The following is a 14539-nucleotide window of genomic DNA, read 5'->3' as shown; positions in this document are numbered from 1 at the left end:
TTCTTAAAGAGCCAAAGAGTAAATATTTTAGACTTGCAGGCCATGTGATTCTGTAGTCAGGAAAAGCAACCACAGATTAAACATAAATAATGGGCAAGGTTTTAGTTCAATAAAACTTTATTTACATAACTGGTGGTCTGCCCATTGACCATACATAGTTTGTGGACCCCTACGTTAAAGACTCCAATCTCAGTGGGATGAATGAAATAGACCAGATAAATTTCAGGTAAATTTAGCAAATTTACCTCCCTCTTTTTAAAAATTGTTCCTTTTACTTTAGAAACATCCATATTCCTGTAACTAAACATAATGACTTAAAAAAAAAATGATAACTCTAGCATGCAAATTAAAACAGACATTTGGCTTTGTAATAAACGGAACGAGTTAAAAGAATCCTTGTATTTATTTTTTACACAGCACAAATGTAGGTGACACACAGTAAGTCCATCACTTCCCACAAAACTTATAAACTGAACAACTGAGAGTCTAAATTCTCATAGTCTTCTGCAGCGCTCAGAGCTATCCACTTTATGGAATCCATTCCATAGCAGCAGAGGAGAACCTTAACTTAAAGCACCAAGTTTCCAGGCATTACTACAAATGTCTTCTTTTCATTCCCTAATACATGCAGTCAAACTGCCTATGAATAAATACCAATTCACTTTAAGCTTCAATGGAGAAGGGAAAGCTGTTGGGAAACCAACATTATTCTTAAGTCTGAAAGTGATTCTACCTCTTTACCTTGGTTTCTTCTGTAACAATTTTCACTTTTAATGTAGTTCTATTAAACATGAACATATTTTAATTTTGAACATAATCCCTTTCAAATTCATCTAACAGTTTAGGATGTTCATATTTGTTTTATAAATCCGGGGGGGGGGGAGGGTGGAAACATGATCTCTAATCTAGAATATTCTGGCAATTTCTATTAAAAGTTAAATTTAGAATTTTATAGCAAAGTAATATAGCCTGTGCGTCCAAATTATAAGATTTTTAAAAGTCTTTAATTTATGTATATTAAGATACAATGTGAATCCCAATACATTTTATAGAAGTGTGATTTCATTCTCTGAAGCAGGGTTCAATGGGCATTTCTGGATCTTGCTAACATCAGCCCGATATACCCGGAGATTACTGGATCCACTAAATGGACAATGAAAACTGGTTGAGGCTGCTGCTGAATGCTTCAACAGGAATCTGATACACAGACACAGATTTCATTGTTATAGTCAATGCGACTGAAGTCTTCCTTAAAACTGTGCTCCTGATAGGCTGAAGAGAGAGTAATGGACTGTTAGTTCTTTAAGCCAAAAATGTACGGACGTGTGGTACAAAGGCTTCATTCTCTGCCCGTAGTTAGCAACTTGAGGGCCTTCTGTAGATTCTGCACCGCTGTGCTGACATCCTCATACTGCAGAGCACTGCCAGCATACTTGCAGTATTTCTGAGCTCTGGCAAAGTCCTCTGGTGTTAGACGGACATCCGCTGGAAGACAAACAGAATAATTAAGACTATCCGTAAGAATAGAAACGTATTCTGTTAGGTTCAATGCTTATTACATTTAAAATTATAAAAAAAATATTTAAGGTTATATAAAAACATGAAGGCTTTTTTCAACCCCAGGGTATTTAAATAAGTTTTTTCCATGCTTTTCAAATTTTTTCTTACTCATATAAACTATACACATGCCACTACACAATAACTTATATGAAAAGGTTTTTTTCCCCCAAGTAATAAACTAGAGGCCCTTGTATTTTGGTAGATTAATTGCAAAAAAAAATTATATTCTGTGTAAAATAAGGACAGTAGTTTAGGTGTTTATGTTAGAATTGCTAAGCCTCTCTTTTCATGGAACAATACACACAGACTAAACCATTGAACCCTCATTTGAACTAGAATATAAATATAATTCTCAATGACAAAAATAAATAACATTTTTAAAAAATTACATAAGCCATTTGACTTTTATTTTAGCATGAAAATATTTTGTGTTTTTGTGCCATCCGTATATAAAACTCTAAGGTTTAACGAACATACTATCATTGAACTACAAAATTCAACACGTGAACAACTTTTACAATTTATGTCCAAAATTTATTCTTGGCAAGTTTTCCAGTTACATATATGGTTAATATGGGTAGTGCTCAACTAAATAATCTGGGTAAAAAAGAAAACCAAAATGCTAAAAACATTTCATTTAATCTAAAATTTGAATATACCTGAATATATATTTCTAAAGATGAAATTAAAAACTGACTTTATGTCTTGTCTTTTGAAATACCATTTTCTTTAGAATTTTTTATGAGGATTCTAAAAAGAAGTGATAGGAGGCTGAGGCACAGAATATAACGAGCAAATAATATATTTCAAATTCTATTTATAAGTCTGTACTTATAAACAGACTATTTTTGTTTAGTTACCTTTAATTTTGCCAAAGATATATGTGCGTATGTTATACATATCTATACATATAGCAACTGCAGGTATCTGGACACTAAGTTCTGATCCAAATTATTGTTTTCTTTAAAATTTTCAAAAGAGTTCTGAAATAATGGATCATAAAGTTTCTAGGGCAGGGTCAGGCACCGATAAGTGCTGAAAAACTTTAATGAATGAATATGTTTCCACTTCATATTATTTCCTACATTTTAAAATGAATCAAGTTCATACAGAATTACATATTAATTTCTGACTTTAAGAGAATATAAATATACACATATCTACATATGGTAACTAGCCAGTGTGCTACATATAAATTCTTCAAATACTTGTTGAATGCTATTAAAGTTATAATGGTTAATCTTACTATTGTAAGAAATTACACATTCCAATTTTGACAGAACTTACTTCAATTTTCTTAAGTTCCAGTCTTGCTTAAAAAGCAAAAAATACAAATCAATAAACTAATAAAATGTAATTATATATTTAAAAAAAAAGTTCTCCAGTAGTACCAAAAGTTTTAGTACTACTGAAAGTACTAAATTCTTTTAGTATTTAGTGACTTGGCATTTGTTACCACTTAAACTTAAAAACCAATTATCCTGCAGCTCTATTGACAATTTAGTCAGGACACTTTAGGTTGTATTTCTTTCTTGAAAATACCTACTAGATTTTTCAAAGTTTTTTCTAGATATATTAAGAGGCTCTGGTCATCTAGAGCTAGACATACTATCTAGGTGTGTGAGACATCTTTGAAAACTGAGTTTACCCCACTCATCATTTTGTACTTTAACAGCCTATCCTCTTATCTCAGGGCAATTTTTAAATATGTAGGGCATCCATCTAGAATTTACTGGACTTGCTGGAAGAAAATCCAATGCACAGAACTAATATTTTTATACCATTAGCCTTAGCACTGTTTTGCTGACATACCACTTACTTATTAATAAGATGTCTGTAGTGGCAAGAACTCTGTGACTATTTTAGTTTTTACAAACTAAACTTATACACCAATGATAAAACTATTTTAAAACACAAATATTCAGAAAATATGAATGGAAGTATTTTAACAGGAAAATGTCATTACAGATACATATGTATCTTATAAACTTGTATGAAATTATGTAACTAGCAGGTAAAATATCATTAGATAATAACCATCTTACACATTCAGATACAAAATGTAACTTACAGATTTATATAGAGATGTTAGATTTATTTTCAACAATTAAAAGAACTTAAAAAGCCATGTTAAATAGTTACTTTTGCTATTCTGTAACACTTCAGGCTTTCCTTCATTTAACAAATATCATCTAAGAGTCATCAATAATAAAACATGTCATTAAACTTTCAAATTAAAAAAAATAAAATCTGCTTAATTATGATTCTTTTAAATTAGCAGTTGAAAACTGAAGTGGAAAATACATAAGAGAACAAGTGTTCAATTTCAGTATCTGATATTATATTCCAAATTGTAAAAACTTCTTCATGCACCCATATAGAAGCTGTTTTTCCAATTACTAAAATTTACTAGAGGCCATAATCAGACCAGAGAGAGCATATTGTGGACCTAAAAGGTGTTTAAAGGATTAGAGAGGCTGTCTAACAGAATATCTCTTTTCTGAACTCTATGCCTAATATGTTTCCAGTGGCTTTAGGCAAGACAGTCCTCATCACAGGGCTGCTTTTCTCCTTTACAGGGCAGTACGAGAAGGCAGAAGACAGCTAGGGCTATTAGTGAAGTTCCCTATTGCAGCAGAAAGAGCCTGGGTCAGCACTGGATCAAAGATAACATTTTTGGTGTAAAGAGAAAATCTCTGCACACTCAGTTGACAGGATAGAAGAATCCATTTTCAAGGCTGATTTATCTAATGTCATGACAGAGCATAGAATATTTCATTGTAAAAATTTCCAAAATGGGTCTTTAAAGACTCTTTTCTATCTAACTGGGTAATTTTAGAAATTCACGTCAGGGACTTTGGATAATCTGACCCTAGTGGACTCTATAATCCTCTGACTTGAATGGAAAGCACAGGCAGGATCATAGGGGAACCATCTGATACCCAGTAAACCTTAAGGGTAAAGACAAACCTCAGTACTAAACCCTCATATCCAGGCACTGCCAAGATATGTCACTTAAAAATGGCAACAGCAGTAATGATTTGAGGCAGAATTTGACTGCATCGGGCACTGTGCTAAATACTTTTCAGATATTCCATTGAATCTTCCAAAAAAACCTATGAGGTACGTTGTTATTCGCATTCTAATACTATATAAACAAGTTCAAAAGGGAAATGCTCTGCTTCCTGTATCTACCACCTTTCCAATCCCATTCTCTTCTCCACAGTCAGCCACAGACTCACTACAAAAATATTTAATATATTAACACACATATAATATGGGAACTAAAAGGTGATGAGTACTAAGCAGAAAATGTAGCAGCAAAGAGGTTTAGGGAGTATTAGAGGTGGTGGTGAAGCTAGTGATGGTTATGAGATGACTAGTTGTAGTCTGTGCATTCTCTAGAATTTTTCTATGTACTTAAACACATATGCACATGCGGGAAGATAGAGTTTTAATTTTTTTCCCCAAACAGGGTCATACTATACAGAATGTTCTACAACTTGCTTTTTTAATTCAGTATATGGAGGAGATCTTTCATGTCAGAGTTACTATATTCTTTTTTAATATGTGCTCAGTAGTCCATAGGACAAATGGACCATAATTTTCATTATTATCAAATAATACCATAAGATTATTTTCTACTACTATGATGATGTTGAAATAAAATATCCTTGTAAACATGTTTAGTGTTTATGTCTACGTATTTCTTTAAGACAGATTCCTAAAAGTGGAACATAGCCGGGTCAAAAAATTAGTGACATAATACTGCTGCAAAAAACTTTACTAACGTATACTGCCCAGCAACAGCATGCCAAGAGTCATTCCCTAGGTCTTCACTGACACTGTAGATTATCAATCCTTTAAAATATATTTTAATTTTTGTAATTAAAAAAACATTACATTCCACGTTAGTTAGCATATAGTGCAACAACGATTGCAGGAGTAGACTCCTTAATGTCCTTAATTCCTTAATTCCTAATTCCTTCATTTAGCCCATCCCCCTCCCACCACCCATCCAGTAACCCTGTTTGTTCTCCATATTTAAGAGCCTCTTATGTTCTGTCCCCCTCCCTGTTTTCATATTATTTTTGCTTCCCTTCCCTTGTGTTCATCTGTTCTGTGTCTTAAAGTCCTCATATGACTGAAGTCATGTATTTGTCTTTCTCTAATTCTGCTTAGCATAATACCCTCTAGTTCCATTCACGTTGTTGCAAATGGCAAGATTCCATTCTTTTTGATTGCCGAGTAATACTCCATTGTATATATATACCACATCTTCTTTATCCATGCATCCATAGATGGACATTTGGGCTCTTTCCATACTTTGGCTATTGTTGATAGTGCTGCTATAAACATGGGGGTTGCATGTGCCCCTTTGAAACAGCATAACCTGTATCCCTTGGATAAATACCTAGTAGTGCAATTGCTGGGTTCTAGGGTAATTCCATTTTTAATTTTTTGAGAAACCTCCATACTGTTTTCCAGAGTGGCTGCACCAGTTTTCATTCCCACCAGCAGTGCAAAAGAAATCCTCTTTCTCCGCATCCTTGCCAACATCTATTGTTGCCTGAGTTGTTAATGTCCGCCATTCTGACAGGCGCGAGGTGGTATCTCACTGTGGTTTTGATTTGTGTTTCCCTGGTGATGAGTGATGGTTAGCATTTTTTCATGTGTTGGTTGGCCATCTGGATGTCTTCTTTGATTCATGTCTTTTGCCCATGTCTTCACTGGATTATTTGTTTTTTGGGTGTTGAGTCTGAAAAGTTCTTTATAGATTTTGGATACTAACTCTTTATCTGATATGTCATCTGCAAATTTCCCCCATTCCGTCAGTTGCCTTTTAGTTTTGCTGTTTCCTTTGCTGTACAGAACCTTTTTATTTTGATGAGGGCCCAATAGTTTATTTTTGCTTTTGTTTCCCTTGCCTCTGGAGACATGTTGAGTAAGAAGTTGCTGAGGCCAAGATCAAAGAGGTTTTTGCCTGCTTTCTCTTCGAGGATTTGATGGCTTCCTGTCTTACATTTAGGTGTTCCATCTATTTTGAGTTTATTTTTGTGCATGGTCTAAGAGAGTGGTCCAGGTTCATTCTTTGGTTTTTTGTTTTTTTTGGGGTTTTTTTGGTGAACTGAGTTTTAGTTATTCATCTGTAGAAGCTCTTTATATATGCTCTGGACATTAACTCTTTAAGTTTCAATTCCCTCCTGGTCTATTAGTTGCATTTTAAGAACGTAATGGGGAAGAGGGAATCTTCCGTGATATGGAATTTATTATTTTTCACTAGTTAAGCTTGTTAAGATGCAACTAAATCAGATATGAGAACTGGGAGACAGAATCTAATATATATTTTTTCCTGATAACCAACTGTTGTAACATCACTTTTGAATATATATTCTTGCAACATTGCTCCAAATGCCACCTTTATCATTAATTTCCATACTGGGTGGCCTGGTTTCCAGATTCCCTACTGTGTCATTGATCTATCTTTTTCAGATATTTTCACAGCAGATTTTAGACAGAGCTTTTAAAATTGAGGGGGATTAGGGGCGCCTGGGTGGCTCAGTCGGTTAAGCGTCCGACTTCGGCTCAGGTCACGATCTCACGGTCCGTGAGTTCGAGCCCCGCGTCGGGCTCTGGGCTGACTGCTCAGAGCCTGGAGCCTGTTTCAGATTCTGTGTCTCCCTCTCTCTCTGACCCTCCCCCATTCATGCTCTGTCTCTCTCTGTCTCAAAAATAAATAAACGTTTAAAAAAAAAAATTAAAAAAAAAATAAAATAAAATTGAGGGGGATTATAGAGGGGAGTCTGGAAACCAAATTTAACAGAGGAATATGGTATTCATTGGGTAGGTGATATGTTTTCCATTATGTTGTTGGGTAATCTGCCAGTTTATTAAAGGTTCTTTTTTGTTTTTATTTTCAATTACAGTCAGTTCTCTTTTCGGATAATCTAATAATTTAATGTAGTAGATAAGGAAGACCATAATCATAACACATGGTAATTCTGAAGTAAAGTCATCTAGTATAAGCTTTCATGATAGCTTTGGCTATATGTTTGTGCCACGATATCCAGCATTATGCAAAAAAAGGAACTGTAAAACTAAAAAAAAAAGGGAATGCCTTCAAAGTTGGGTATTTTGGATAATATGAAATAATCTTGGCTCACTGGAGAATCTAGTGAACACAGCCATTCAAAGAAATGTGTTTCAAATTACCTAGGCATTCAAATGTACAACACTCTTAAGGTAAAATTACCAAACAACGCCCAAAGCAGGAGATAACAATATATCACAAAAACAGCTGACTTACCCTGGGACACTGTACTGAAAAGTGCAGGATCAATAGCCGGAACAGTCTGGGGAGTAGGCTGGATAGTATTACTTGTTACACCTGCAAATCGGAGAAGCACAAATGGGCATTACAGTTATACCTCTTAATTATACACTAGGAAAGCGTTTAGAGGATCATGAAGGAATTTCATTTCTTAGTTAGTATTTTGGAACCTTATTGAATTATAATTTGACATACTTATTTGATGTTGGAAGCTGCAATGGAAAACATGCAGGAAAATATATTTTGAGTGCTTACATACGTATTTAACGCAAATGGTAATATGTCTGCATACTATACTATTTTGTACATTTTTCACTTAATATATTTTCGCAATTTACCTTATTAATTTACATGGGTACATAAGTGTTCCATTTCATGTATGAGCCACAATTTATAAAGCAGTCCTTTACTGATGGACATGTAGGTTGCTTTCATTCTTTTGCTACTATAGACAACACTACAGTGAATATTCTTATACAGTGTGTACATATACATATGTACAATGTGTATGAATTTATTTATAGGAAAAATTTAAAGAAGTGTAACTGCAAAGTCAGGTTTTAATTTTAAACTGACCAATTTAATGACTATCTTTTGCTTGATTTTGATAATTGCTAACCAAATATATTAAACTATCCACATCTGACATAATTGTTCCCACAAAACTTGTTAACCTTTAAAGGCACATAATAAATAACATTAACAAAAAAAAGGGAATGCAACCTTTGGGAGGGATCTTCAAGACGACCTAATCAAGTGTAGTGTTTTGATGTATCTAAAGCATAGAGACATGACTATATATTTTTCATATTGATGTTAAAAAAACATGAGCAGATCAATCTAGATATCATTGCCATTCCTTGCTAAATAATTTGTGTTTCTATCTAAATTAAGTTCTCCAAACAAATCCCTTTCTCTATGGAGAAGAAATATTTTTATTAATCAGCATGTTGCTATTTAAAAATTTTTAAAAATGTTTATTTATTTTTGAGAGAGAGAGAGTGAGCGAGAACGAGTGGGTGAGGGAGAGAGAGAGGGAGACACAGAATCCGAAGCAGGCTCCAGGCTCTGCGCTGTCTGCATAGAGCCCGTTGCGAGGTTCAAACCCACAGACCTCGAGATCATGACCTGAGCCAAACATTTAACCTGGACACTTAACCAACTGAGCCACCCAGATGCCCCAATCAGCATCTTGTTATTAAATTTTAAATGCTTATTTGTACATCTTCACATGACTAATTAGACAATATTAATTAACAAGAACAAAACAGAATTTGCACAGAAATTTAGTTATGTAGTAAAATTTTATTTAAGCAATACTAAAAAAAATTATTTGGTGTGTATTTTATTAAGAACTTGTGGTCACAGTCGTTCAACCAAGACTTGAACTGACAACACAGGCTGTTCAGCGCCTCACGCAGCAGTAAGAAGATACTGCCTCCATTTGTCCTGATGCATGAGCCAAGGGGTGTCCTTTGGCAGCCATCATGACATGTTCCCAGGGGAACCTAGTGTACAGGCCCAACACAAGCTCATAAATACTTGTTTTGTTTTTTTACATTTTATATATTTTTGATAGAGAGAGAGAGAGAGACAGACAGAGCACAAGTGGGGGAGAGGCAGAGAGAGAGGGAGACACAATCCAAAGCAGGCTCCAGGCTCTGAGCTGTCGGCACAGAGACCAACACAGGGCTCAAACTCACAGACCGTGAGATCATGACCTGAGCCGAAGTCAGGCGCTTAACTGACTGAGCCACCCAGGCGCCCCTCATAAATACTTGGTAAATTTGTAAAAATAGCTTGTGGTTTATGTTACTTTTTTTTTTTTTTTCGAGATGCCCAAATCTATTTTTCTTTCTTTCTTTCTTTCGTTCGTTCTTTCTTTCTTTCTTCCTTCCTTCCTTCCTTCCTTCCTCTCTCTCTCTCTCTCTCTCTCTCTCTCTCTCTCTTTCTTTCGGGATTTGGAAAGGTCTCATTTGTCAATTCATAAATGGATCGCAGCCCCCAAGACTGCAATATGCTGGAGTGATGTGACCATAAAAACATTCCTGGGGAAAGCAGAACTGTGTTGGAAATTTCCTTCCTTCTGTTATTTAACAAAAAGAGGTATTAACAAGTAACTTCTGGTTAATTTTTAAGTAGATGGTTACATAGCTTATTAAATGGCATTAATATACATTCAAGAATTAAACATTAAAAAATGTCTAATTAAGTATTGAATTGTTCTACTGCCTACATGATGTGGGATTCTGAAAAGGGAGAAATAATACGTAGTGGTTAGAAAACTAGAAGATTATCCAAAAAGTATAACCCTAAAGAATAACATTTGGAGAGGCAAAGAAAAGACATGCTATCTACAAGGAACACTGTAAGCCGAGGTAAGAAAATGGGAGGATTGGGTTGAGTAAAACCTCAGTATAATCATGGAAAATAGCATTGATTGAAATGGTTAGGACAAAATATTAACAACTCTGAAAGCTGTATAGGAGAACTCAAATGCAGTGCTGATACTTAAAAGAACAACAATAAAAGCGCTAAGTTTTTGATCTCTGTATGTGCTGAGCTACATTTATCATCAAAAGGCTAGCATTAATTATAAGACAGTTCTAATATTTAATCTATTTAGATTTATTACTGAGCTCTTCTTCCTGAGCACTTACAGGCTGTGTAAAGCGTATGTTTCAAGAGAAAGGAAAAACCATCTTCTCCATCATCTACTTCTGATAGTCCACAGTGGTTAAATACAAGAGGCAAACACTCCCCCTGCTTAAACAAACGTTATCGCTGCCCTCCTTGCACCTCGGTGCGTTTTTGTGGAAGAACTAAAAACCGTATATTAGTACATACTATTCTTTTCAGCTATCTTAAGGATTTCCCTTTGATAAAAGTGCATCCTGGATCTTTATATGAGGGAAAGTAAATCAATCTTAAAGTGAGTAAGAGGGGAAACATCTGCTATATTTATAAACTAGAAATGTTATTTCATTTGCTATTAGGCAACTGTGGACTTTTTTTTTTTTTTAACTGTTTTAAATATAATAGAAAAAAAAATCTGCCAGCTAAGAGGAGATTCCAAAATCTTAAACCAGTATTAAGGGGTAAATTACTATATGGGAAAAGTAGATTTTGATTTAACAGGGTTTTAGTTCCTTGGAGGAAGAGACAGAAAGGAGGTGCCAAAAACAAAATCAGAAAGACACGGGTTCAGTTTCTAGTTCTGTCACTAACAGGTATGCCTGTACATTTGTTTTCATGGGACAATTGCTTAATTTCTTTACAGTATGTAAATAAGAGACAACAATTTCTAATATAGTTGCTGTAAGAATTAACTTATAAAATAGCTATGGCAATTATTTAAATGCTAAGTCTATTTAGAGTGTATATAAAGTAACACAAGAGAACCTCAACCTAAATAAGTTCTAAGGCTTTTGGTTTTATGTGCTCACTCTGAGGAACAAAAGAGAAAACATAAAATAAAATAAATAAGGTTTATGCCAGTTAACTGGATCAAAATTAACTGCTTATGCCAGAAAACTTCCTAACAGAAAACTACCTCGATATCTATGTTTACGTATGTCATGGATATTCTAAGCAGGAGATACTGTTAGTCTGAACGTATGAAACTACTAATATTTGATCACTTTTGTTGTACCAAACCTAATTCAGCCTTCCTACTAGAAATATGCTTTCCCTCTTCTATATATGTACTGTAGAACTATATATTAAATATACAAATATATGCCTATACAGAATTCTGCCCAAAGATATTTTGTCTAAACCAACACCCCTCATGCAACTTTTTTTAAGGTCAATATCCTACCCCCAAAGGTGACACTTCCCTTGATTCACAAAATGGTTTTAAGTGTTCTTTAGCTTGCTGCTAAATACCCTGTCTTTGGCACAGAAATAGGAAGGAAGCGAAAAAAAAAAAAAAAAAGGAAAAGGAAACTAATTTGCTGAACACTGATTTTGTGTTAGGCATAGTAGTAGTGAATTTTCAACCTTTTTCCCCTTTAATAATTAAAATCAGTATGAGAGTATGGTTAATTTCATTTTAGAAAGAGGCAAAACCTAGGTTAGGAGAAGCTATATAACAGTTGAGTCTGTGCTTTAGCAAGGGGTAGGCACTAATAACCAATACAATTTGACTTCAAAATGCATTTTATTTTCTAAAACTGGTGTGTCTGAGGCTCCTGGTTAGTGTTTAAATTCAGTAGTATAATTACAATAGTATTAACCTAAAGCAAATACATATAAGTAGTTGGTGGTGTTGCTTATATTGTTCTACCCGAAAATATTGAGTATTTCTAAAAGAAAAGAAAATATTTATAATTCTGTTCCATGATACTTACAGAACAAACTCAAATTGGTGTGCTATTAAAGTCATCATACAGACCATAAAACAAAGTCAGGTTAAAATATGCAGAATGGTGACACAAAAGAGGTCAGTGTTAAAATGACCACATTCATCAATATTCTTCAAGACAAAAATGACAGCAATATTTGCAGGTAATATAAAACTAAAAGTTTTAAAGGTTTTCTTTTTGTTTGTTTGTTTCTTTTATTTATCTGAGAGAGACAGAGGCTCAGGGAGGGGTGGGGACAGAGGATCTGAAGCAGGAAATCCTGACCTGAGCCAAAGTCGGACACTTAACTGACTGAGCCACCAGGTGCCCCTAAAGCTAAAAAAGTTTTAAAATAGGAGGAAAGAAACTAACAATAACTGGTACTACAATGGTCAAGTAGAATACTTTTAGACAGTGGTCAACTCATGCAAAATAACCTAGAATGGTTTGGGTAAACTGAGGCTGAAAATTTAAAAGTCAATGAAGTAATGATGTGTTATTAATGGGACTCAAAGGATGACTTTCCTATCGATCAAATATTCTGAAATGTTTGGGGGCGCCTGGGTGGCTCAGTTGGTTAAAGCGTCTGACCCTTGATCTCAGCTCAGGTCATGATCTCACGGTTCATCTGTGGGACTGAGTCCCATGTCAGGCTCTGTGCTGACAGCAGGGAATCTCTCTCTGCCCCTCCCTTGCTCACACGCATGCTGCCAAAAAATTAAAAAATATATTTTGAAATGTCTGTACAGTTTACTACCATAGATTATGTGGAGATAAAAGAAATATTGTAAGAATAATTTTTGGAAAAAAATCAAGATATTAAATTATGGCTTTAAATGCCCTTCTATTTGAAAAGTAAGGGTGATCTTTTGTCAACAATGCAAGTACATGTCTGCAATTTTTAAAAGTATCTTTCATTTACTGACATTGACATTACTAGAGACTAGTGTTGTCAGATCTCTTCCATGAAAGCACAGACCTATGATACTGATTTATTCAAGGATAGTAGTTATCACTTCCCTTTTTTTCCTTTAGTCAACTGTTTGTAATATTAAAGGAAACAACCCAAATCCCCTGTTTTCAGTTGTCTGTGATTCCACTGCTATTGAGATTCTGTGCCTCAGTGCCTGCTCCCTCCATCAATAATGTCTATGTTGAGGGCAGAGGTCAGGTCCTAAGGAAATAAAGCAAGAAAAATGAAATCTTGCTCATACAGTGGGACGCTGACCAACACTTCCTGTAATAGACCAGCTCACCTCACTGCTAATCCTGAACAACACTAAAGGGCAAAAAAAGGGAGAGGAAAAAAAGAAAATATGACTCATGAAAAGCACAGAAGTTCTTAGTAATAAAATATACAAAGTTAATAGTAACATATGTAAATGTTTTATCATTTCTCAAAAGGAAAGACAATTACTATTAAAACTTCAACAAAAAGGATTTAACATTTTTTGTGGGTTCAAATAGAATTTAATGATCTTGCCATGTTTTATGACCATCACTATGAGGCATAAACATGAGGAAAAGTGCGGTTCTTGTTTACGAAAGGAAGAGTTCAAAACTGGTTAACTTGAACTTCCTACCTGCGCTGGAAGGCACTTCCGCTGGCGTGTTGGCTGGAGCGTGTGCACCGGGGGGGATCTGGATTCCCGTGAAGCTGCTGGACGGCACGCTGCCTGGGTCGTAAGCTGAAGATGAAGGCCGGGGTGGCTGGGTAGGCAGGGGTGTGGCCCCGGCATCTTCATTTTCTTCAACATCTATCATATAATATATATGTAAAGCGAAATTAGGTATTTTGAAATAAACACGCCAAATATTCTTATCTCGCTATACAGATAAGACAGACCTTCAAAGGCAATTCTATTTAATGCAGTCGATAAGCAGGCTTGATCTCTTAAAATACTAGTTTTAACTGTTTTCTTTTTTTGAAACACTTAATTGTGCCTGACAATATGATTGTCACTTCTTTCAAGTTAAGACTTTTTACAATTATATAAAATCTTTGCATATAGTGTATTTTTCTTAAAAATCAGTTTTCTTTAAACTCACTCTTTAAACTCACGAAAAACAGGATATTTTTGGCAAAACATGTCACATTTAATGCTATCCATAAGAACTTTATTTTTCTGACAGCAGCCTTTTACTCAGCATTTGTTGTTTACACTAGCTATAAAATGATTACCTGTGTGTTTGTTGTTCAAGTATTAGGTTCATCAACAAAAACAAAGAAAATGAAATTTCACATTGAGCTACCTGCACAGAAAGGAGTAGTAAGAGACTTGTGTTGAGAAGTTTTGAGATA

General features: G+C 34.8%; 1 protein-coding gene across 2 annotated transcripts in view; it reads right to left on the bottom strand.

Annotated features, from left to right (window-relative positions):
* Positions 1-985: 985 nt before the first annotated feature.
* VTA1 (vesicle trafficking 1) overlaps positions 986-14539 on the bottom strand; it is a 68581-nt gene continuing 55027 nt past the window's right edge. For both annotated transcript variants that reach the window (XM_007096372.2, XM_042987238.1), the window contains exons 6-8: positions 13821-13994; positions 7868-7948; positions 986-1485 (exon numbers count right to left, since the gene is read on the bottom strand). In XM_007096372.2, the coding sequence (XP_007096434.2) occupies positions 1340-1485; positions 7868-7948; positions 13821-13994 (401 nt within the window). In that variant the 3' untranslated portion in view covers positions 986-1339. The remainder of the gene's footprint in view (positions 1486-7867; positions 7949-13820; positions 13995-14539) is intronic.

Source organism: Panthera tigris, chromosome B2 (genome assembly GCF_018350195.1).
Source record: "Panthera tigris isolate Pti1 chromosome B2, P.tigris_Pti1_mat1.1, whole genome shotgun sequence".
Taxonomy (NCBI): Eukaryota; Metazoa; Chordata; class Mammalia; order Carnivora; family Felidae; genus Panthera; species Panthera tigris.
This window is presented reverse-complemented; position numbering and strand designations above follow the sequence as displayed.